Source organism: Pleurodeles waltl, chromosome 1_1, assembly GCF_031143425.1.
Source record: "Pleurodeles waltl isolate 20211129_DDA chromosome 1_1, aPleWal1.hap1.20221129, whole genome shotgun sequence".
NCBI classification, from domain to species: Eukaryota; Metazoa; Chordata; class Amphibia; order Caudata; family Salamandridae; genus Pleurodeles; species Pleurodeles waltl.
The window spans coordinates 934,921,518-934,946,907 of record NC_090436.1 but is presented as its reverse complement, the minus strand read 5'-3'; the positions used below and the strand labels follow the sequence as shown (position 1 = coordinate 934,946,907).

Sequence of the window (25,390 nt, the reverse complement as noted above, 5' to 3'; positions counted from 1 at the left end):
TCAGAATTGGTAAAAATTGTCACTTGCCTGCAGTGACAATTTTAAAGACAGAGGGAGCATACACACTGAGGTTCTAGTTAGCATGGCCCCAGTGACACAGTTAGGCACCACACAAGGAACACATTCAGGCTACAACTATGAGCACTGGGGTCCTGGCTAGCAGGATCCCAGTGAGACAGGCAAAAACAAACTGACACACAAGTAAAAATGGGGGTAACATGCCAGGCAAGATGGTACTTTCCTTCAATCTGTTGCATCTATTCCTCCATGCCACTGCGCTGATCTATCAGGACATCCCCTATGATAATCTCCCCTCATTGAGTGTGTCTGATATAGATGGTTTTATGAAGGCTTCCGGGTTTGTGTTTGGATAGTAGCGTGACATGATTGTCATCACCCGCAGGCCAATCTTAAAATTACTTGTAGTACTCTGTACACTTAGTCCAAGATTATCTCTTTTACTTCCTCTGAGAAGGGTGCTGAACATAAAACTGCTACTTCTGCTTTTTTGTGTGTGGGCCTGAAGTGAAACACCGTCTAGGGAACAATTTTGACTATAGCATACCCAAATTCCAATTATGTTGATGTGTTTCTGGGAGGAGGAAAATCTCACTGTTTTGGGACTTTAGCAGCTTGATGATTGATAGCCTCTTGTCTGTTGCAGTGAGATCTTAAATTGCTCACCACCTTTACCACTGTGAAAAAGGCCCAGCAGCTAGGTTTAGCACAGTACTGGGGATTAACCTCTCCCATAATCCATCATCAAAGGCCATTATAGGCATATTAAGGACATTTAAATAATACCCAGAAGTGTGGTTTAGAACTAGATTGCTGCAGTCCTATCAAACCTCATAAAAATGTTGTTAACTTCAACAAATAAACTTTGATAATTAACAGTTCCCTCACAAAATCTTAACATACACCCTTCCCCCTGGTTAAGCAGTGACAGTCGACTAGTCTTTCTTTCGAAATAGCCAAGATCATTCTTTTTCCTACTCCAACCCTCCTTGTGCAATGGCTCTAAAGAGGGTGTTGTAGCTCTCTTATTCAAGGTGAGTTGCCACTGTCTCACACATCAGTTTTCACCTCCAGTTTTGGTTATCAATCAGTGAAGCGTCCCGCCTGTTGCACTGCCTTTTCAGTGGCTGTTTAAATTGTATTCACAGAGGACTAGGCTCACCAATGTGTGACAGATCATCGTTGCCCTGGGCCTTGTCTCCACCATCCTCTTTGCTTTGGATATCCAGCATTGTGCCGTTGCCTTTATTGATGAAACGCTTCTCACTGTCCCATTCAAAGATGAGCCAAAAGAGGCGAGCCAATTGGTAAGGTAAATTATGTTCAGATGGGTTATCTGTAGTTTTCTTGATTTCTTTCCTTTAGGGTGGATGTTGTGAGGTTGTAGAACAGTTGTAGCCAGTGTCTATCATACATTATGGCTTTTACAGCATATATAAGTATCATGATCTCATTTTCCTCATAGAAGTGTCTACAGGTTAAAAATTCAGGAAATTCTTAATGCATATCAGGTGGTTGTTCCGTTTGTTTCTGACATAATGCAAGGGGCATTGCACATATGGCTGAATGTCATGCCTTTGTGCATTTCTGGGTACTCTCATGATTCTTATGATTTGTCATCTAAATCATTTTCTAGATCTTGCTGCTTGAGTACTAAATCATTGCACTGTTCTTCTAATTCAAGAACTATGTTGCCTAAGTAGTGTTTTTCTTCTGAGCATTTATCAACTGTTTTTTCAAGGTAATTCATTCTCATTTTCACAGTTTGCATAGAGAGGATTTTAGGCCTCTCCTGATCATGCTGGTTCCTGTTTTTATCTCTGAAAGGAAATGCTGAAGGATCTCCTTCATGATCCTTATGGTGGCTAACCCTTCTCCTGTCTTCTTTGGGGAAGACCTGAAAATCCCAGGGCTTTGCCTTGTACAACATCCTTCAAGCCCTTGGCTGTCAGCATATATTTTATTGAGTTGTCACATCCGGCCCTGGTGATAAACATGTTTCTCCTTTTCTTGTGCTCGTTGTAGGCCCGGAAGGTTGGTATGATCCTCACATACAGTTCTCTTTCATGGTGTAGCTCGGGTCTCTTATCACAGGGCCTCTACCATTGCAGTTAGGTTGCCTGGTTTCACATCTTTCATCGCTGATAAGAGGGCAGGGGTCAAATGAAGCCTATGGTTCCCAACTAAGTTGTGATGCTTAGCATATATCCTTGACACAGGGTCAGCTGTGTCTTGTCTGACTTTTTGTCTCAGGGCTCTGTCATCCCTTAGTACATAGTATCAGACTACCAGGTTGAGTGTTTTTCAATGTGGACCTTTGCTTCTTTTCTCTCTGTTCTCTCTTCTTACCCTTGGAATCCCAAGCTGGGTCACCAGACCTCCAGTTGCAGCCTACTTCCTCTTTTAATCTTCTAACTTGTTTACAAATGTATTTTCTGACTACTGGCACTCAATCCACTGTAGAGTCTATTCTTTCCAACAGCCATATAGTGCAGGGCTTTACACATTAGACATGCTCATGACTGGTGTTTGCTGTAGTGATGGTCAAACCTCAGCCCTGCTATATATATATATATATATATATATATATATATACATATATATATATATATATATATATATAACCAGTGTGGTCCACCAACTTTGCCGCTGAATGTCTGTGTCTCCAAGCCACAGCCTGATCTGACGTGGTTGGATTTTGATATCCTGGTGCTCAGCCTTTCTACTTACTGGTCCGATCACTTTCAGCGGTCAGTCTTGTCAGTTGTTTCTATGCAGATGGCACTTGATAAGTTGCAGTCTCTGGACATTGTCTGTCCAACTCCAACTTTTCTCTTTATTGGTGTCAGTCTTGGCTTCATTATGAGGTCACTTCCCACATTGGTGTGCTCGGGCAAAGCTCAGGCCCAGTCCATCTACTCACAATGATGGCTACTCTCTCTGCTACTGATGCCCTGTCTTATCCCTGCTGTGGGTGCTCCTGGGTTGTTTGTGTTCAGGTTCAGGGAGGAACTGGCCAGTTCAGCCTGGACTGTTCCTATTGGAGTACGGTCATAACTGAAGTGGCAAGGTGTGCAAAATTGGTATGCAGCCTCAAGGAATTAACAGTATAAAGATTAATTCAATCATTCGATCTATCACTTTTTGGTGTAACTTGCTGTGTCACGCTAAGAGGGATGGGTATGTCCAGACATGGGTCCTGTGCATACTGTGTCACTGGAACCAAGCTATACCTGGAACTAATTAAGGTGAAACCAGTCCTGGGTTGCTTGTGTTCCAGTTAAGAGAGGACCTGGCGTTGGCAGTTCGGGCTAGACTGTTCCTATTGGAGCAGGGTGAAGACTGACTTTCACAGGGCAGGGTCCAAGCTAAGGTGGCATGGAGCTTCTTGTATTAGGATGCAGCCCAATAATCACCGGTGGGTGAGATTAACTCAAGCATTCCATACATCACATTTTTGCTTACTTTAAGTGCTTTGTGGACAGTTGAAGACTCACATCTGCCACAGCTCCTATATTAACACTGGTGTCAATTGGAAAGTTTTGTGGCATGCTTTGAGTTCTGACTTTCAAAGATGGTGGCTGTTCTCTCCCATCACACCACCAGTCTTAGCTTTGCTTCTTCTATATGTTTATTGAGGAGTTTGTGGCTTACCTACATTTTTCAATTACCCTTGAGTTGGTGCCATGGCACTGTTTCGGGCCTCCAAGATGGAGACTTCATGTTCACTTAGTTTCCAATTAGTTTTAGTGCTCACATTGCTTGATTAGAGAGTGTTACCTTGTAAATTGTGCCTCATGCTCCTCTTTGGCCTCATAATGGTGTCCAGGCATATTGAAGGATCACAGGGCATTGATGTATTCAAATGTTGGCACAGTAGGAGCAGAGCTTCCAAGTATTGCCCTGCTTCATGTCCACATCTCTCTAAATCCCAACAGATACATTTTGTATAAAGGATATACACAGTGTGTAATGCAACGGCACTGACTTGAATGCCTGGAAATACAGAAAGGTTTAGTACTACTGAGTTCTATAACTATGGGCTTTGCCGTATTCTTTGAAAGGATGATAGAGGTCGCTTACGGGCTAAATTTGATGGATCTCAGCTCAGGTATTATCATTATATAAAGATTCTTGTTTAATAGGATGCTCAAGAAAAACACAAGGAGAATAGACTATTGCTCACCGATGAATCAAGGATCAGAGCTTAATTTGAGCTGATGTTCTCCAGTGCTCTGCATCAGCACCTAGGCCCTCCTTATGACGTTGGCAGTAAGTGCTGGTTACTGCCATGCTGACTGCCACCAATATACCGCTACCCTATTATGACCCACACATAGAAATCCACCACTATACAGACACACACACAAGTCTGCCAGCCCAAAGGTCAGTGATAAACTGGTGGTAGCAAAACCCACAGCGTTACGCCAACAGAACTACGCCCACAGCATTATGACCCATGAAACACCGCGGCAGACATTCAACCGTGATAAACCATTGGCGGTACATTCCGCCACGCTCAAAATACACATACACATACAAAACAACACCACATTGGACATTTCAAACTACACACACCTGACACACATACAAACACCACGCCCACACCCATACACCACTATAAAACACACACATTGCCCACAACCCTCTACCACTACAAAACATTTACAACAGAGAGAGAGAGACACACCAGGAGCACCCACAGAACCAGAGCCACAGCACACCATCACCCATACACCATCCACGCATCTCACAGCACACACCCCAACACATCACCCCACACACACACTCACAAAAACCACACACGCTACACCCATGGCACCACAAAGACAGCCCAGGTTCTCAGAAGAGGAGCTAAGGGTAATGGTGGAGGAAATCATCCGGGTAGAGCCACAGCTATTCGGATCACAGGTGCAGCAGACATCCATTGCAAGGAAGATGGAGCTATGACGGAAAATAGTGGACAGGGTCAACGCCATGGGACAGCACACCAGAACAAGGGATGACATCAGGAAGTGGTGGAACGACCTATGGGGGAAGGTGCGTTCTGTCGTTGAAAGTCACCAGATAGCTGTACAGAGGACTGGCGGTGGACCCCCCACCTCCTCCCCCACAACTAACAACAGGGAAGGAGCAAGTCTTGGCAATCATGCATCCTGAGGGCCTGGGAGGAGTAGCAGGAGGACTGGACTCTGGCAAGTCAAATCTTTACTACTTTCACCCCCCTACCTGCATGCCATCACATACCCCCACCCTCACCCTCACTCTCATCACTCCATCACCTCCCATATACCCCACCATCACAACCCACACATCCCAATACCAAGCCCTGCATGCAACACCAATGCATGGACACCCATCACAGGCCTGTATGGACAACCATCACCACTGCATGCAGACTAGAGACAATCTCTTAGCCAACCAAATCACAACTCACACAAGACAAAGCTGCCATGGTAATAACAACCATAGAGGGCAACATACCCATGCACAAGATGTCACACGCAGAAACAATAACACTGCATTTACATCCCAACAAGACCCCCACACAACGTCACCGGAAAGGAGGTGCCAGCAACATCCAGTTCCCCCACAGAAGAGGCCCACAGTGATGACAGCAGCTTTGCACACCTGGATCAGGATGATCAACCTAGCCCAACAGGGACCTCTGGACAGTAGGTTACCCAGGCACAGTCCCATGCCACCACAGAGCCTCCCCACTCAGGAAACACCACCACAGCACCCACCCAGCGGGCCCATACCACTGTCCCCAGGACACGTCAATCAGCAGTGTGTCCACCACTAAAGGGACCCCAGGCAATCCCACAAACACAGGATGATCAGGGACCTGGGGTCAGTGGCAGTGGGCACACAGTTCAGGGGACAGAGGCACAGGACAACAGGGAAGCTGGGAGGACTGCTGTTCAACAGAGGGAGGACAGGCCCAGGGATCCGACTCTCCACAAAGTACTCACCAACATCCTGGGAGCATACCACCATTCCCAGGAGACCTTGGGCCAGATACTGGCCAAGTTTGCAGGAGGCCATGGGCCAGGCACTGGCCAAGTTACAGGACACCCAGCGGCTGCAAGAGGGACAGTACCTGGGGATCAGGCAGGACCTGAGGGACATCAACACCACCCTGGTCACCATTGCAGGGGTGCTCACGGACATGGCCAACACCATGAGGGAGGCAGTGGCACACCAACGGGCCCCTGACACTAGCCACATTGATGAACAGCCTTCCACCTTGGCTGACGCTAGTGGACAGGAGCCCCCACCATATGAACAACAGCATCCCACCCCCTGCAGAAGAACCACCCCGTAAACGGCCCCTGCGATCCAAGCAGAAGCCAGAGAACATTGCCAAGACCCCGTCAGGAAACAAGACTCTCCTGTTTGTCACCCTTGCGTCCCACTCTGTCATCCTGTCCACCTTGAACTGCCATTGCACCTCTTCCATTGGACAATGCATCTGTGATACCAATAGACTGGACTCTATCCTGGACTTTCCTCCACCATGACCCAAGCCCATTGCACATCCCCATTTACTTCTCAGCACTGAAATGAACACCCTTGGAAAAAACAAGTATGGAGTATGTCAAATGATTTAAGGATATAGTTGTTTAACAATCTGTAGACATTGCAAATAGATTGCACAGTTATGTATAGATAGGTATGACCTGTAATGTGCTGTAGTCAATACGCCAGGAGCCACAGGAGGGCACAAATATCTGCAAATAAACATGTTAAAGAGTACAAAAAGTGGCCATTGTAGTGGGAACAGCAGCCAGCCAGAGAAAATTCACTTCACAAAACAGCAATGGAAGGTGAGGTCACAGTGTCTTACCTGTGTGTCACTGGAAGTTCTGTTGTATGATAGTTGTTCTGTTGTCCACATCCTCTTCCTCTTCCTCCTCTTCATCACTGTCCACAGGCTCCACCACTTCCACATGACCTTCTCCAGCCTCATCCTCCTGCAGAAAAGGCACCTGGCGTCTCAAGTCTAGGTTGTGCAACATGCAACATGCAACAATGATCTGGCAGACCTTCTTGGGTGAGTAGCACGGGATCCACCTGTCAGATGGAGGCACCTGAACCTGGCCTTCAGGACGCCAAAGGTAATTTCAATGATCCTCCTTGTTCACCCAAGTGCCTCATTGTAACGTTCCTCTGCCCTTGTCCTGGCATTCCTCACTGGAATCAGTAGCCATGAGAGGTTGGGGTAACCAGATTCACATACAAATATTGAGGGATACCTGTTAGCCAGACACTCACCCATAGGGCCAACCCCAGACCCATATACCAACATATACTGGATGGGGACCATGGGCTCACCTATTAGCCACACCCTGTGCCTCTGGAGTTGTGCAATCACATATGGGATGCTGCTATTCCTCGGGATATAGGCATCATGCTACTTTTCATTGACATGGGAGATGTACTGGTCTGCCAGGCACACTATCTGCATATTCATAGAGTGAACGCCCTTTGAATTTCTGTACAACTGTTCATTTCTCCAGGGGGAACAAAGGCAATATGTGTACCATCAATAGCACCAATGATGTGGGGGATATATCCCATTGCATAGAAGTCAGCCTTCACTGTGGCCAAATCCTCCACCGAGGGGAAAATGATGTAGCCGTGCATGTGTTTCATCAGGGCAGACAACACTCTGGTCAGCACGTTAGAGAACATAGGCTGTGACATCCCTGCTGCCATGGCCACTGTCACTTGGAAGGAGCCACTTGCCAAGAAATGGAGCACTGATATGACTTGAACAAGAGGGGGGATCCCAGTGGGGTGACGGATAGCTGAGATCAGGTCTGGCTCCAATTGAGCACACAGCTCTTGGATTGTGGCCCTATCAAGTCTGTAGGTGATGATAATGTGCCTGTCCTTCTTTGTTGCCATGTCCACCAGGGGTCTGTACACGGGGGTATGTCGCCATCTCCTATTCATCCTCAGCAGTTGAACTCTAGGGTGAAAAATGGTGAGCAGCTGGTCATATTCAATTCCGCTGACGTTGTGTGCCTTTGCAGGAGGCGGTGGAGGAACGCTGTGCAACTCCTCATTGGTTATCATTGGGCCCTACGGGTTCCAGTAGCCAATGCTGATGTACGCTGGCAGTAACGGTACGCACCGCCGCAGATGTGACTGCCATTTTCTATCTGTTCACTCACTTGCTACCTGACCTTCAAAAGGAGAGGACCTACACTGCAAGTGCTGCAGTGACCTGTTTCGGGAAGCGACCATGGCTTGAGTGTCTGGGGAAAGGGCCCCAGCCTTCACTTTGGAGGAGTTGGAGAGACTAGTGGATGGGGTCCTACCCCATTGCCGTTTACTTTATGGTCCTCCAGACCAACAGGTGAGTACACTGTAAGCACGATCATTGGGTCATGAATGCATGGAGTACTGAGTGTGTAAGCCTTGTGTAAAGGGGGGAGGCTGAGGGGTCCTGGGCAGAGTGCTGCATGTATGGTGGTCAATGTCTGTGCATAAGGGGATGGGAGGGATATGGTGGGCCATGAGTGTAACAGGCCGGACGGTATGGCTGATACCTTTTTCTATGTATCTTTCTGTGCAGGTCAGCACCCATCAGAAAAAGGGTATTTGTCATGCCATCGCCAAGGACATGCAGACCCTAGGGGTCTTTGACAGGAGGGGAACCCACTATCACAAACGGTGGGAGGACCTGCGCCTCTGGGCAAGGAAGATGGCAGAGGCCCAGCTGGGGATGGCCTCCCAACGAGGAAGGGGTGCCCGTTGAACCCTGGCTCCCCTGAGGTTCCGCATACTGGCCTATCCAGAGTTGGATGGGTGCTTGAAGGCATCACAGCAGCTACAAGGGGGTGAGTACAGTTTCAAAATCAGAAAATTGTGAGTGGTGGGGTGTTATCTGGGTGGGGGATGTCGGCCTGTGAGTGCCCCTAGGCCAGGACGAACATGGCAGGGTAGGTTCCATGTTGGCCGGGTCTGATGTACTCCAGCCCCAAATATGCTAGTGGGCATCTACTACTGGGCAGGGTCCTGTGGGTTTCAGGTGTGCTGCTATTGGCGTTAGGCATTGTACTCCATGGCCTGGTGACTAGCATTGTAACTGGTAGTGCATGGCCTAGTACATAGGGCTGTTCCCTGTGTGGTGTGTACACCAACGGTGGTGTTGTTGCTGGCACTGACCAAGTGTATCCTCTGTCTCTCCACCCCCTTTTTGTTTTGTCACCCTGTCCTTGTGTGCATTAGCATCATCTGGCGGAGGAGCAGAGGCACCGACGACGGAGGGAGCTGCATCCCACATGGCCCATGAGGCTGAATCCACCGACGGTGAGGGCACCAGTGGGACGGAGGGCGAGGGGAGCACCACGGCGGAGACTGGAGGGGACAGTTTGGACAGTGACACCTTCTCCTGTGCCCACTCGTCCAGAAGGGTGGGCATCTCCTTCGCCCCAGGCACCTTAGGCCCTGCCCCAGTCAGGCCTGCTGCCCTCAGTGAGGAGTCTATTGACCTCCTGTGATCCAGAAACCGTCGACGCCACCAACCCTGACATCGCGGCACACAACCTCAATCTATGGATCACCAACTGCGCTGACCGCCTTGCTCCACTCAGAAAACCCTCCAATAACCACATCAACAAAAAAGCCACCTGGTTCACCGACGACCTCCAAGCCTCCAAACGCCACTGCCGAAAACTCAAGCAAATATGGCTACTCGAACGCACTCCAGACAACCACACGGCCCTCAAGGATGCCACATGCAAACACCACCAACTCATCAGGCTAGCAAAAAGATCCTCCTTCAAAACCCACCTAGAAAACAACTGCAAAGAACTTTTCAGCATCGTAAAAGAACACTCCAACCCCAACGCCACCGTCAACAACATCACCCCCTCCCAAGAAGTTTGCGACGCCCTAGCAACCGCCTTCCACCGAAAAATCACAGACATACACAACAGCTTCAACTCCCCTCACACTCCAGACGCTCCTACTCCACCCCCCACGAACTCCACCCGCTCCAGCCGACTGACCTCCTGGACCAACATCAGCGACGACAAAACCCGCAAGATCATGAACTCCATCCACTCCAGATCACCATCAGACCCCTGCCCACACAACATCTTCAACAAAGCAGACGCGGCCATCACACCACACCTACGGAAAGCCATCAACATCTCCTTCGAAACTGCAAGATTCCCGGACAGCTGGAAACACACCGAAATCAACGTCCTTCTCAAAAAACCAAAGGCGGACACCAAGGACCTGAAAAACTTCCGGCCCATCTCTGTGCTCCCGTTCCCGGCAAAGGTCATTGAGAAAATCGTCAACACTCAGCTCACTCGGTACCTCGAAGACAACAACATCTTCGACCCCTCCCAGTCCAGCTTCAGAGGCAACCACAGCACCGAAACTGCCCTCCTTGCCACCACAGACGACATCAGAAGCCACCTCGACAATGGAGAAACATCAGCCCTCATCCTCCTAGACCTATCAGCTGCCTTTGACACCGTATGTCACCACACCCTAAAATCCCGCCTCCACGCAGCAGGAATCTAGGACCAGGCCCTCGAATGGACTGCATCCTTCCTCGCCGGCAGAACCCAAAGAGTCCGCCTCCCCCGTACCAATCCAAAGCCTTCAACATCATCTGTGGCATACCCCAGGGCTCATCCCTCAGCCCAATGCTGTTCAACATCTACATGGCCCCCCTCGCACAAGTGGCCCGTCAGCACAACCTCAACATCATCTCCTACGCAGCCGACACCCAACTCATCCTCTCCCTCACCAAGGACCCGCACACCGCCAAAACTAACCTCCATGAGGGACTAAAAGCCATTGCCGACTGGATGAGAGACAGCCAGCTAAAACTGAACCCGGACAAAACAGAGGTCCTCATCCTTGGGCGCACCACCTCTGCTGCTTGGGACAACTCATGGTGGGCGTCCACGCTGGCCCGCCCCCGACGCTCACCGACAGCACAGAAAACCTCGGCTTCACCCTCGACTCCTCAATCTCCATGTCAAAGCAGGTCAGCACCATTTCCTCCTCCTGCTACAACACCCTCCGCATGCTTCGCAGAATTTACAAAATGGATCCCAAAAGAAACAAGAAAAACAGTAACCCATGCCCTCGTCAGCAACAGACTCGACTACGGCAACGCCCTCTAAACCGGTATCTCATCCAAACTCCTCCAACGCCTCCAACACATCCAAAACGCCTCCGCCCAACTCATCCTCAACATCCCTCGCCACTGCCACATCACCCCCCACCTAAGAGACCTTCACTGGTTCCCCGTCAACAAGAGGATCACCTTCAAGCTCCTCACCCACGCACACAAGGCACTCCACAACACCGGACCATCATACCTGAACAACAGACTCAGCTTCTACACCCCCACCTGGCCTTTCCGCTCCGCTAACCTCGCCCTCGCCTCTGTCCCCCACATCTAACGCAAATCTTCGGGCAGCAGATCATTCTCTTACCTCGCCACCAAAACCTGGAACACCCTCCCGCCGGATCTACGACAGACCGAGGACCTTCTTTCCTTCAGAAAACAACTCAAGACTTGGCTCTTCGAGCAGTAGCAGCCCCCCCCCCCCCCCAGCGCCTTGAAACCCTCACGGTATGTAGCGCGCTTTACAAATTAACTGATTGATTGATTGATCTCTGTTGGGCAGTCAACCATAGTGAATGCCATCCAAGGTCTGGCAGGGCATTTGCAACAAACAAATGCATTCCTGGAGGGCATTCACTCTGGCGTGGTGGCCCAACAGAGATCATTCCAGGCTCTGGCCTCCTCCCTGATGGCAGCCATTGTTCCTGTCTCTCGCCTCCCCCTCCAACTTCCTCTACCAAGTCCCATTCCCCTCAACCCCGGCCTATCCCAAGCACACCACCAGACCAGCATGCAACCACCATAATTCATCCCACAGGCACTCACACAAACACCACCCAGATACGGACACACCAACATCCACCGCCTCCACTGTGTCCCCCTCCTCCTCCTCGTCCACCTCTCTCCCCCTAGCATCTCCACTAACACCTGTATGCACTACATCCTCATCCACTACCCCATAACCATCACGCCTATCACTACACACCCCTCACTGGCAGTCATCACCCCCACATGCATGCACACGTCCCCTGTGTCCTCTCCCACTGTGTCTGTGCGCCCTCCTCCCAAAGTACACAAACGCAAGCACTCAGACACCCAACAGCCATCCACCTCACAACAGCATTCAGCCCATGCGCCTGCACCCAAACACAGCAGACAGACACCTCCTACCACCACCCCTTCTTCCTCCACTCCCAAACCTTCACCCTCTTCCAGCCCCAGTGTCCCTAAAAAGCTTTTCCTCTCCACCCTTGACCTATTCCCTGCCACTCATCCCCATCCTTCACTTCGGGCCAGGGTGGTCAGGACCCAGGCTAGCACCTAAGCCACCCAGTCCACGGCCACTGTAGTTTCTGCAGCCACTGCATTTGTGAGAGGCTCCAAGGAGACACCTGTCAGCACAGCCAGTGTGCCTGCACCAGCTGCCAGGGGCAAAAAGGGAGCACCATCTGGCAAAGGGCAAAAAGGGAGCACCAGCTGGCAAAGGCTAGGAGGGACCACCAGCTGGCAACAGGAGGGAGGCACCACCAGCTGGCAAAGGCAAGAAGGAACCACCAGCTGGCAAAAGCATGAAGGGGCCACCAGCTGCCAAGGGCAAGAAGGGACCACCAGCTGCCAAGGGCAATGACAAAGGCACAGACACCACAGGCAGGATGGACATGGAGCCTGGTGCTGGAGAAGCATCTGAGCAAACAACACCAGCCATGGCACTTCAGCCATCCGAGGCTGCAGGGGATGGCCTTGAGCCTCCACCCCACCACAGGCAGCACTGCCACATGCACCACCGCCAGCACCGCCGCCAGCAGCAGCAGCCCCAGGGGCAGCCGTCTGAGGCTGGAGGAGAGGGGTGGGAGACTCCCCCCACCACTGACAGCACCACTGCCAGCACTGCTGCCAGCAATGCCACCTTCATCACCGCCAGCATGACCACCTACACCGCCACCAGCACCACTGCCATCAGCAGCAGCCTCAGTGGGCAGCCGTCTGAAGCTGCCGGGGAAGGGCTGGAGCCTCCCCCCACCACTGGCAGCACCTCCACTGCGCCACCACCGGCAGGCAGTGTGTAGTCATGCCTCCATGGGCTGTAGTGCATCCTGGCCCCTGCAAATCCTGTAGGTGTGACACCCAGGTGAGAGACTGTGACTTGCACTCCCCAAGATCTGAATCACAGGGCACAAAGCCCCCTCCAGAACCAGTGGAAGAAGGCATCCACTCACCCCCTCCTTGCCAGGATGAAGCACACTGAGCACAATGCCCCCTCCAGAACCAGTGGAAGAAGGCATCCACTCACCCTCTCCTTGCCAGGATGAAGCACACTGGGCACAAAGCCCACTCAAAAACCTGTGGAGAAGCCATCCACTTGAGAGACTGTAGGCTTACACTCCCCAGTACCAAGCAGTGTGCAAACCACCCACTAGAGAGACTGTGGCTTTGCACTCCCCAGGGCCAAGCAGTGGGCAGACCACCCTCTAGAGAGACTGTGGCTTTGCACTCCCCAGGACCAAGCAGTGGGCAGACCACCCAATAGAGAGACCGTGGCTTTGCACTCCCCAGGACCAAGCAGTGGGCAGACCACCCACTAGAGAGATCGTGGTTTTGCACTACCCAGGACCAAGCAGTGGGCAGACCACCCACTAGAGAGAATGTGGCTTTGCACTCCCCAGGACCAAGCAGTGGGCAGACCACCCACTAGAGAGACTGTGGCTTTTCACTCCCCAGAATATAGTGATGGCCATGTGGCCCCCTCCAGGAGCAGTGGCATTGTACCATCTTCCAGATGAGGTGCCCCCATTCCTCTACCCCCTGAGGTGCCTGTGTATTTTCGATCTGATGCCCCAGCAGTGTTCTCTCCGTATTGAGGCAGGAGTCAAGTGGGGCCTTGGCCTATGTAATATGGCCCTGCGGTCCACGGACATTATGGACTGGGCAGTGGTCCTCCATTTGTATATATTGCAGATACTGTTTTGTGCTTTGAGGACGTATTTCTATAACTTTATATTATTACAATGACTTTAATCACTTCCTTTTGTCCTTGCTTTATTCCTGGGGGGTATGGGTGGATATGTATTGTTGTTGGATCTGTTTGTATTTATGTTGTTGGGGTGGGGGTGTTGCGTGTTGCATGTGTGTGTCACTCTCTTTTTCCTCCCCCTTTCTTGTGTGCTAGGAGCAGTACTCACCGTGGTCGTCTTTGCCGCCGTTGGTATTTCTGGTGTAGGAGGAGGTAAACCAGCATGGGTAAAACCTGTAGTTCGGGCTCCATGCCGTTGTGGTTCTTCCTTGAGTGTCCACAGGTGAGTCGTTTCCCTTCTGTGTACTGTTTCCGCCGTGCTTTTGATAGCGTTGGTACCACCCCAGAAAAGGTGGTGGATTGGTGTCTCGTAATACAGTGGGCGGTACCTTGTCTTCCGCCTGGCTGCTGGCGGTTACCGCTGCGGTGCTTGTTGCTACCGCCGTGGCGGTCAGTGTGTTAAAGTGGCTGTCTGTGTTGGCGGTTTCCACCGTGGTCATAATTCCATTTTCTTTACCACCAGCCTGTTGGCGGTATTACCGCCGCTTCACCACCGACTGCCAGGGTTGTAATGAGGGCCTTAATTCTCAACATCAGCACTTATGACAGTCCACTGCATGGTGGTGCTGTTTGTGGAATTTCAAGGTTCACACAACAGTGTTTAATAATTCACTATGCATTAAAAATTAATAATACCTGCTGCCTAGGCCACTCTTATAGCTATTAGAACCCTAGAATAGGCTGAATTGTCACTTTTGCAGGAGTTTGATAGTTAGATGTTGTGTTGTTACTGGCATTGGCAGAGCTGGAAGGGGCAATGTTGGAGCAATATGCTGTGTGCTCTTGAGAAGGGCCCTTGCACTTAGCTACTTACGAATTAGGCACTGACAAAGATTATTTTCGACTTTCCTACATTTGAACTCCTATATTTTGAAAGTGTTTGAGAAGTTGGTGGAGCAAACACTTTTCCTACCTGTGCTCAGTCAAGAGCATTTCTTGGCACTTTGTAAGGTGCTTTGGATCCCTTGGTTCTAGGACTGCAAAGACACATAACAAACTAGTGACATGTTGTATGGAGAAATGGCTGGAGGTCAACCAGCCTAAAACTAATAGCATGACAGTTGGTCTAGTGAGTTAAAAGCAAGTAACTTGTGGCAGGATAGAGGATTGTTTTGCTGAATGGGAAAGTGGATTGCACATGTATTGCAATGAAAGGTTTCAAGTTATGGACAGTATAATGTTTTGGCTTCCGCCTTTAACCAATTTTGTTCAGCTTAAAGTTCATTCAGATACTGTGTATGGTGGTTTAATATGTCTGTAGTGGAGAAGGAAACGGTTGGCAATGTGAAATCAGTACTGTCATATGAATCTTTGTGACTCCAGATCGGTAAAATGGCTGCGCCATTAGACAGAAATTTAAAGTACAATTATTAAATGTTTTGGCCATCGTCAATCTGTTATTTGGTTTGCTATTGTTACTAATACTTAGTATGTCTGTTTGTGAGACGAATTTAGGGAGCCCATTAGGGAGCTAGTTAAGAAACTACGGGGCTCATTTACAAGCCCCTTGCGCCCTTGTAGCATAATTATTTGCCTCTTTGGCAGCACAAACAGTCCCCCACACAGGGTTGAATCTACAAACTGGCACAATGGGACCATTGCACCAGATCTTAAAGCCTTGTGCCACATTACACCTGCGTCAGGTATAATGTATGCAAGATAGGCATTCCCCTGCAAAAATACCTTCAGAAATAGAGCAGTTAAATCTACAAGATTTCACTGCACCATTCTGCGCCATCACAGCATCATTTTGTTAAGGCCTGCTGAGGGCAGGCGTTAAAGTAATGCTATGCTGTTTTCCATAGGGCCACCTCAGCATTGCTGGACTAGCATGACAATTGTTGACGCTAGTCCTGCAACACTAAGGTTTAGCGGCACAACTGCATCACAATTTCGGACGCAATTGTGAACACTGTACACCATGAAGCACTGTATTGTAAATACAGCGCTCCCATAGCGTTGTTAGGGGGCCGCAGGGAAGTGCAAGAAAACTGGTGCTTCGATCACAATGTACCAGTTTCTTGTAAATGAGGCACAATGGTTTTCTGAGATCACCTTAAAAAATTGGATTGTTAAATTTGAACTAAAATTGAAATTGAAAAATGGCCAATGAGTGGCTGTGTTTTCAAGATATATCTAAAAAAGCTGGAAATGCAAGCATCGGAACATAGAGGAATAATTGACTGTTTTGCAGGATGCAACCACACCTTGGTAATACACTAAGGTGTCACTCAGTAATGCTGTGCTGACTGAAACAACTCCTCTTGTTGTCAGCTATCTTTATTTCCCATTTAATGAATAAGAGAAATGTTGAGTTCTAGTTCGTTAAATAAACGTCCATATTTATGAAATACATTGGAAATGTGTGTAAAAGAACCCTTGTAGGTTTCTACTAAAAATGCATGTGTTTAAATCGTTCTAAATGAAGTAACATAGGTTTAAGTTAATTGTGGAAATAATTTGCATAAATCTATTTTTTAAATGTTTCACTTAAATGGCCCTATTCACTAAATGAAAGTGAAACTACGGAGAGATATCTACATCTCTACCTAAATGTACTTTCCCTTTTTTCCTTTTCACCAACATCCGAAGTAGTCTGCCTCCTCCTACTTCTACTGTATGAATTCTCTCTTTGGCCGAATTACGAGTTGCACGGTACGTGGGCCACACTAAAATGGTTTGCAATGTTACTTTACTGATCTGCAACGCCAGTACCATGTAATTACGAGTTGAACCCCATGAAAAAGGGAATTCTCTTGTAGGGTCAATTTTTTAGTCATAAAACCACATGAAATTCGCCATTCCATAGGGTTTTACTGCATACATTTACCATCTGCTTTGGGGGGGGGTATATGTATTTGCCTCTCGGTACAGTGGTGAGTGAGGGAGGAGGAGTAGGGTATAGATTGAAAATATGTTTTTTCTAACGAAGGAGCATTGTGTTCTCCACCCTGCTAGAAAGAAAATGTGGACTGAGGCTTGGGGGCCTCTGTAGCAAAAGCCTCATGCAAATTTTCTGCCCGTAATTACTGGCTGAAAAAATGGGTCAGGTTCTCCCACACCAGGTTAAACCAGGTGTAAAAAAAACTAACAACTCGTATCAGGTGGAGCAAATGAATGCATAAAACGTGTTAATTTTGTCCGTGTAATAATATTTCACAGCCTAACTTGTAATAAGGGAAATCTGCACAGACAGAATGTAGCCAGATTTGTAAATGTAAAACACTTTTTCAGCACCCCTAGCAAATATAGGGGTGATCACTTTCCCTCCCCATCCTGGATCGAAATTATTCAGCCCTTGGCTGGATAAAATCGTAAATAATGTCCAGGGTGGATAGAGGTCAAATTGAAGTTTGAGTTTGCCCAGAAAAGTATATTTGTTCATGATACAAACTATCACTATGCTTGGAAAACCCACTTCCTACTGAATGTTTGTCAGAACAACGCATGCTGGAACAACGCAAGCCTGAACAACGAGGTCGGAACAACAAACGCATTGTTACCACTAATGCCTTTACCACGAATGCCTTAACAACGATTTTTTGTTGTAAAGGCATTCCTGGTAAAGACATTAGTGATAGGCATGCATGATTCCAGCATTTGTCCCCCCTGACCCCCCACCCCCTCCCCTAAAACCACGCCAACCCCCCACCCTTGCCCCTAAAACTACCCCAACCCCCACCCCATCCCTGAAACCTAAAGTACCCCAACCCCCACCCCTGAAACCTAAAACCACCCGCCCCTAAAACTATCCCGAGCCCCCCACCCCACCCCGCCCCTAAAACCTAAAACCACCCCAACCTCCACCCCTAAAACAACCCCAGCCCTAAAACCTAAACCACCCCAACCCCCACCCCTAAAACCACCCCAACACCCCGCCCACAAAACTACCCCGAGCTCCCCACCCTGCCCCTAAAACCTAAACCCCCCAACCCCCACCCCACCCCTAAAATTACCCGACCCCCAACCCACCAATAAAACCTAAAACCATCCCAACCCCCACCCCTAAAATTACCGCAACCCCTCACCCCGCCTCTAAAACCTAAAGCCACTCCAACCCCCACCCCTAAAACCTGGACTACCCCAATCCCCCACCCCATCCCTAAAAACCTAAACCACCCTGACCCCCACCCCCAAATACTAAAAATACCCGACCCCCCACCCCGCCCTTAAAACTAAAAATACCCCTCCCCCAAACCTAAACCGCCCAACCCCCCACCCCTAAAACTAAAAATACCCGACCCCCACCCTCAACCCTAAAACTAAAACCCCAACTCCCCACCCCGCCCCTAAAACTAAAACCCCAACCGCCCACCCTGCCCCTAAAACTAAAAATACCCGAGCCCCCCAGCCACTAAAACAGCCCCACTTACCTGACTCATCGCGTCGTCCTCCTCAGCCGATTCCCTTCTTCCGTGCCTTAACCACGCATGTGTGTGGTTCAGCACATGCGTGATTAAGGCACAAACTCGTGGGTAACGAAAGCGTTGTTCCGCTTTCATTGTCCACGACTTTGTTTTTACGGAGTCGTGGTTCAGGGCGTTTCCCCTTTCTACCTCTTCGGTGGAATTGAGAAATCCACAATAGTAAATGCCTTTATGCTTCCTAGGTCTCCCTTTGTGCTTTAATGTCAGGCATAGATAATTTATTTTTAGGGATGGGCGTAATTCAATGTAGCAATATAATGCAGAATTTCCTAAAAATTCTACATGATTATGCACGAAAAGTAATTGTGTGTTTAGCATTATTCCTTAATACAAAAATGCCCCTTCACAAGAATATATTTTGTGCTAACAAATAGTGCTAAATACAACAGAACACATATAAAAGTGCGAGCTGCTATTTGCACTCGCTAAATGTGGTCTTGGGGTAGGATTTAACCCCAGCTTAATCCCGGGATTTAGCGTTATTTTTTGTTTTGTGCAAAATACCCCCTTTTGCCCAAAATTGGTGTGAGCACCACCCTGCACTAAGAAATAATGCTAAATGTGCTCTTGGGGCAGGTCTCCCTCGCACCCTCTAACATACTCCAGGCATTTAGTTCTATTTATATAGCACAAAATGCAGCCTTGCATCCAAAATGGATGCAAGGATGCATTTCGCTCTAAGAAATAGTGTTAAAAGCAGCAAAACACTAATGGTCAGCAGGAGTGATTCCTCGCGGTTGCTAAAGGTCCCGAAATGCACCCTCGCAGTAGAATTATTTTCCCCCAAATTACTTCTAATAACATGAGCAGAAGTAATTGCATTATCTGTAATTCCCGTCAAAGAGAAATACAGAAGTACCAAAATTACTCCGATTACTTCAGCATGTTTAAAACTTTGCCGTGGCCTAATTATTTTTTTTAACATAAACCTATGTTTATGGCTGAAGTTCCTTTGCGACTAGGTCACAAAGTCAGTAGATTTGTATCTCGTCCTGAGGTGCATTTTTATGCACATTTGTGGCACAAACTACAACAGTCAAAATACAAGATCTACCTTTTCTTCCTATTGCGACACACTCGGCAGTAGATGACCAGCACGATTACCTCCAGAACCAGGAAAACAGCTGCAGAGATTATTATGATTTTCCAAGACTCTAGACCATGTGATGCATTTTTCCTATTGGAACCTGGAAAGACAAATAATTAAGACCACGACAGTTAAAACATTTAACAATGTTCCAATACAATCGTGAGAATTTACAGAGTAGCAGACAACCAGGTGAAACAAGAATTTGCAAAGCTAGTTGGAGTGACTTTTATATAATGCATATCCACTCAGAAACACACACCATTCAGAGAGATATGCCTATTGGCAGCATGTAACCTTGTATTCATGCAGACACACATGCAGGTACAGAGACAAACAGTTGCATACCTGTCACACAAAATGAGCATGCAACTCAGAGAAACATACACATACACACCGATCAAACTCATACTTGCACATAGAAACACACATGGAGCTATTCATATTAACAGTCATAACAAAAACAACACACACAGTGCCAAACACACACATGCAGAGACACAGCACAAAGAGGCACATATGTGCGCAAAGTACACACACAGGTCACAGGGCCCATTTGTACACACATATACAGAATGCACATACATGCATGCAAAGCTGTATGGATGGAAGTGTGTGCGTATGTGTGTGGGTGGATGCGTGGATGAATAGGGAGATAGGCATTTAGTGCATTCATGGATGAATGTGGTGGGTGTGTGCTTGGGTGTGGCTATTTAACCAAATTGATGAATTCTTGGATGTGGAAAGTATAGAAATGAAGGAATAAATAGGGATGTGAAAAGGAAGTTATGGGTTCAGGTGGTAATCAATGAATGCATGGCATGGATGGTATGAACAACGTAGACCCGTGTGGTGTAGGATAATTAATTCATGGATGTGTATGGATGGAAGGGTGAGAAGGTGCGTGCTTATTTATGTACCTTTATAATATATTAGATTTATTTTTACAAAAGCCTTGGGCAGAGAGTGATGGTAAAAGTGGTGGGTAGAAAGTAGGATAAAAGGGAGACCAGAGCAATATAATTGTATAGTAAGCAAGGGAGCAGCAAGAGTTGATGTGAGGCAATCCTTATTCATTCTGAAATAGTGTATTTATTTTATCATTTACTTGAATGTACATAGTGCTTTTATCCAAAGCACTCGTAACAAAAATAAAGTACAGTATACAATTCAATAGTGATAACAACAAATGTTGTAAGGCATCAACTTTATCAAGCAGGAAAAGCCAGGTTCAATAAAAGATCCTCACAATGTGATTTAAATGTAGAGGTAGTCTCAAAGAAATCAGCAGATCACTCCTTAGGTTTGGACAGAACAAGGTAAAGCACATTTGATGCGAAGGTGCTATTAAAGTTGAGGACATACCAGGAGACCCCAAGTGGACAAATGTGAATGCTCGGTAGGATGATAAGAGTGAAGTAAATCGCATAAATAAGGTGAAGCAAGACTTTACCACACTTGTAAACAATACACTTATAATGAAATTGAAAATGATAAATAGTAGTTAAATAATCTAATTGGGCTAAATAAGATGTAACATGATCAGCGCCACTTTTCTTGCACATGTGTGCCATATTTAAAATACAGCGCACCATGGCGATGTTAGGGTACTAGCGTCAGAATTTTTGACGCTAGTCCAGATCTTTGCAAGATTAGCGTAAAAAATTCTGATGCTAATCCTGCAAAGCACCCAGAGGCCTATTGTAACCAATGGAAGCCTCCTTTTAACACCTGCTTTTAGCATACATTAAAAGTGCCTAAAAAATGGCGCAAGGAAGTCTCTTAAGATTTCCTAGCGCCATTTTTTGTTGCCCCTAATGGGGGAACATCCCATTTGCATACATTATGCCTGGGGCAGGCATTATGTAGCGCAATGGGTTACAAAGTGGCACAATGCATTCATTTATAGCCTTCTAACGCCACATTACCCTAAAAAAATGACGCTAATGTGGCATTTGAATGGCATTAGGGGCTCCTAAATATGCCCCTAATTTTTATAGCAAAGAAAGTGGATTATTTTAATTATTGCATAGTTGAAAACAGCATATTTTTAAAACGAATGTGGTTGTGAAAAGTAAGGCTAGATTCAAAAGTTATTCAAAGGTTATGAGCACTCTTGGCATGGTAACTGATATTGTCATTAGAACATCTACTTACACAAATAAGATACACTAAATATTGTTTATAAAAAAGTTGCCACTTCACAGTTAGTGATATATAATCTACATCCTCTGATATGATATTTTTTCAAACAATATTTATGCCAGATAATATTTCTGACTTCAACATTCTGACACTCAACCACATTCTCTGTAGATATAATGGTAGTAAGAAGAAAAATAAACAAGCATTTACAAGGCAATAGGTCTTGCATTAGCAAGAGTTAGAGCTGTTGGCGTTGTAAATAATAAGGACAACCTCGCTTTTGGGAACTTATAAATATTTAGCCATGCAGCACATTAAACCTTTATAAAAAAAATAAACTGTGTTTGGGTATTCCTTCATACACTTAGCATTTGACTGCAATGGTCTGAACAGCCCATACAGTGCACCACAGTAAAAATAGCATTTGGAAGAAACATGGTCAAGTAACCATATACTCAGCCCCTAGAGGCCATAAGCACATAAACAAAGAATGATAAAGAACACTGCAGTGTACCCATATAATTAGCCCCTTTTAGGATATAGTGTAATACACATTTTCAGGCCTAGCGGGCCTTTTAAATATCATTTAACTGTGGAGCCAGTGGCACAAGGGTGTGGTCCCACAGGCTGTTACTAGTTGTCCCTGTAGAGTCAACAGCAGAAGGTGCAATACCACTGGTTGTGGCTAGATGTCCCTGTAGAGTCAACAGCAAAAGGTGCAGTACCACTGTTAATGGCTAGATGTCCCCGTGGAGCCAAAAGCACTCAGAGTACAGTGTCACAGAATGCTGCCAGAACTTCTTCTGACCTCAGAAGCTCAGAATGCCTCCCAAACCCAGAAACGGCTGGAGAAGTACCAGGTCCTCAGTGAAATGGCTGAAATAGTTTGCCATGCTGTACATTAAACCTTTATCAGAAATAACCTGTGTTTGTCCATACATTTAAACTCTATCAGAAACAAACTATGTTTTTGCATTAGCAGAAGGTGCAATACCACTAAGAGTGGCTAGATGTCCCTGTGAAGCCTACTGAGTAAGTAGTGCCTTCGGGCAATTATCATCCTTCAGCCTTTGGAGAGCATGGTGCATTACACATTTGCAGGCCAAGCAACAATGTCAGAATATTATTACAAAAAAGGCTTTTATAACACAAACTCCTCTCAACTACAGCTATAGGAGAAAAGTTTAAATATGCATTGAATGGTAGCCCCCTCTAACCTAGTTTGACCCACAGGATGGCCTGGACCGAAAGACCACATTGTTCGTAATGTATTGGTGGTGGTCCCATTGCCCACCCCACGACCACCACAGGCTGAGTTATGGCCAAAATGTGTTGTAAAATGAATGCCTGCAAAGCATTATGGGGTGTGTTTCCCCAAGTGCAGTGAAAACTATAGTATTATCTCTGCCACTGTGTGGGGGGAGCCACTGTTGAGGATTCATTTCTGGATTGATCTCATGCTATATAAAGCCACAAAAAAATTACAAAACACACACATAACACAACCACTTGTATTTACTGATTATGTAAAGTAAGGACAAAGTGAAATGGCAAATGCGGAAATCGAACCGCACACATGAACACGAGTGCTTACAGCAAAGCACGAGAGGAAGGAAACACAAAAAAATAGTCCGTCCAAACAACAGAAAAAACATTCCAGGCATAATTAAACTGTACTTGCCCAGTGTGCCTCAGCCAAATACAGGTAGTGATGTATAAGCTGCCAAATCAGTTAGGCGGCAGCAAAATAAGAGCTACACTGCCTTCAACCTATGGTAAATGGCAGGCAGCAGCATGCGGGACCAAAGCCCTATACTCATTCCAACAGGTCTTGCAGATAGCGCATGCACGCTGTCTGTGCTCGACCTAAAAAGAGAAGGTCCAACATGAGATGTGTAGTCGAAAACAAAGTATTTCTGATTTAGATTGATTTAAACTGAGGATGTTTGGTGTCATCCACTTTTCCATGGCAGACAATGGTGTAAAAAGATGAGAATATAGGTCCTGCATTTGCTCAAGTTAGAGCTATTCGCTTTGTAAATTCCTAACTGGACTTTTCTTGTCACATAAATTTAAAATGAAAAGTAAAATAGTTGAAATAAGCGAGCCTATTCAAAGCGTCATGGCCGCCATGAGCATGAGTGCGAAGAAGAGACACAAAAAGAAAAAGAAATTCACTTCCAGTCAAATGTATCAGCAATCGTGCAATTATCCATGTAACAGGGGCAGTCTGCAAGGCTGTAACAAAACAGCCCCAAGGAGGGGCAAACGTAAAGCATTTACCATTGATGATAAATGATTTATGAAAGGCAAGCCCAGGAACGAGTGAAAGTGATGGGCGTGAGGTGGGCGTGGTTAAAAGCCGACAATACTTACAACAGGTCAAAGCACTTGCACGCTCGATCTAATGAGCTCAAAAACCAAAAGAACAGAGGACAGTGGAGAGTGAACTGACTGTAGCATAAATAGTAATTGGCTAAGCATGAGCCTGTTGTACCACTGTGGTCAATATGATAGTAAAAAACTACCATATGTTACACATTTACAATAGGTTCAGTCAAAAGTACCCATTGAGGTGCCCTAATGTGTAAATCCTTAGCATTAATAAAACCCCAGATGTCACTATCGTATTTAACGACAGAGACAGACTTTGCTTGGTATATCTTTAGCAGATCCCCAAGTGACTTACTTCCTATCTTTGCTGCAAAGGAAAACAGGCCACCAATAGTTTGCCTTCACTAGTGCCTCCCACATAACTCAGTCATCAAAGACAACACCCAAATAGGTATAAGTATGAATCCTAGACATCATATTACTCTGTACATAAAGGATCTTGACCTGTTTTTTTTTATCCCTTTACCATCTCCTGGGATTTCCCGTAACTGTCAGAAATATCTAAACTATTCATATACTTGACAAAGCCATCAAGCAGTGACTGAAGCCCCAGTGCAGTCGTGGCCAGCAGAACAGTGATGTCCACGTACAAAAGTGCTGGGATCCTGTGAGAAACTATACATGGGCAATCTACAGGCTTAACAAGTTGCCTGGCCCCCAAGTCATTCAATGTGAGTAAAAACGGGGCCTTGTCATACACTCTCTACAGTCTAAAGGAACTGGTGCGGGCCCCATCCATATTGTAACTAACCATCGCAATCATATCCCTATGCAGCTCTATAAGGATACCTACAATAGCCGTATCAATGCCCTTGTCCAAAAGAATCTGCCATAATTTAGATCTGTTTACCTTATGAAAAGCAGAGGAAGGATCCATATATGCAATAAAACTATGACCCAGATTTAGCTACAGTGTATTTATTGATCAACATGTAAAAATTAAGACACTGGTCAAATGCGCCTAAACCTGACCAAACACCATACTGTAGATCCAACAGGAGAGAGCCCTCTTCTGCCCAGGTCATGGCCCTTTCAAGGATCACCCTGTCCATCACATTCACAACAGAATCTATTAATGATATGGGCCTATAACAACTGGGGAGCACCCTAGAGCCCTTTTTGTGAACAGGAATATTGAC

At 46.9% G+C, this 25,390-nt stretch overlaps 1 protein-coding gene across 4 annotated transcripts in view; it reads right to left on the bottom strand.

Annotated features, from left to right (window-relative positions):
• LOC138289089 (uncharacterized) overlaps positions 1 to 25,390 on the bottom strand; it is a 153,414-nt gene that overhangs the window by 55,236 nt on the left and 72,788 nt on the right. For all 4 annotated transcript variants that reach the window (XM_069230151.1, XM_069230153.1, XM_069230152.1 and 1 more), the window contains one exon: positions 19,680 to 19,812. In XM_069230151.1, coding sequence (XP_069086252.1) covers positions 19,680 to 19,812 — 133 coding nt within the window. The remainder of the gene's footprint in view (positions 1 to 19,679; positions 19,813 to 25,390) is intronic.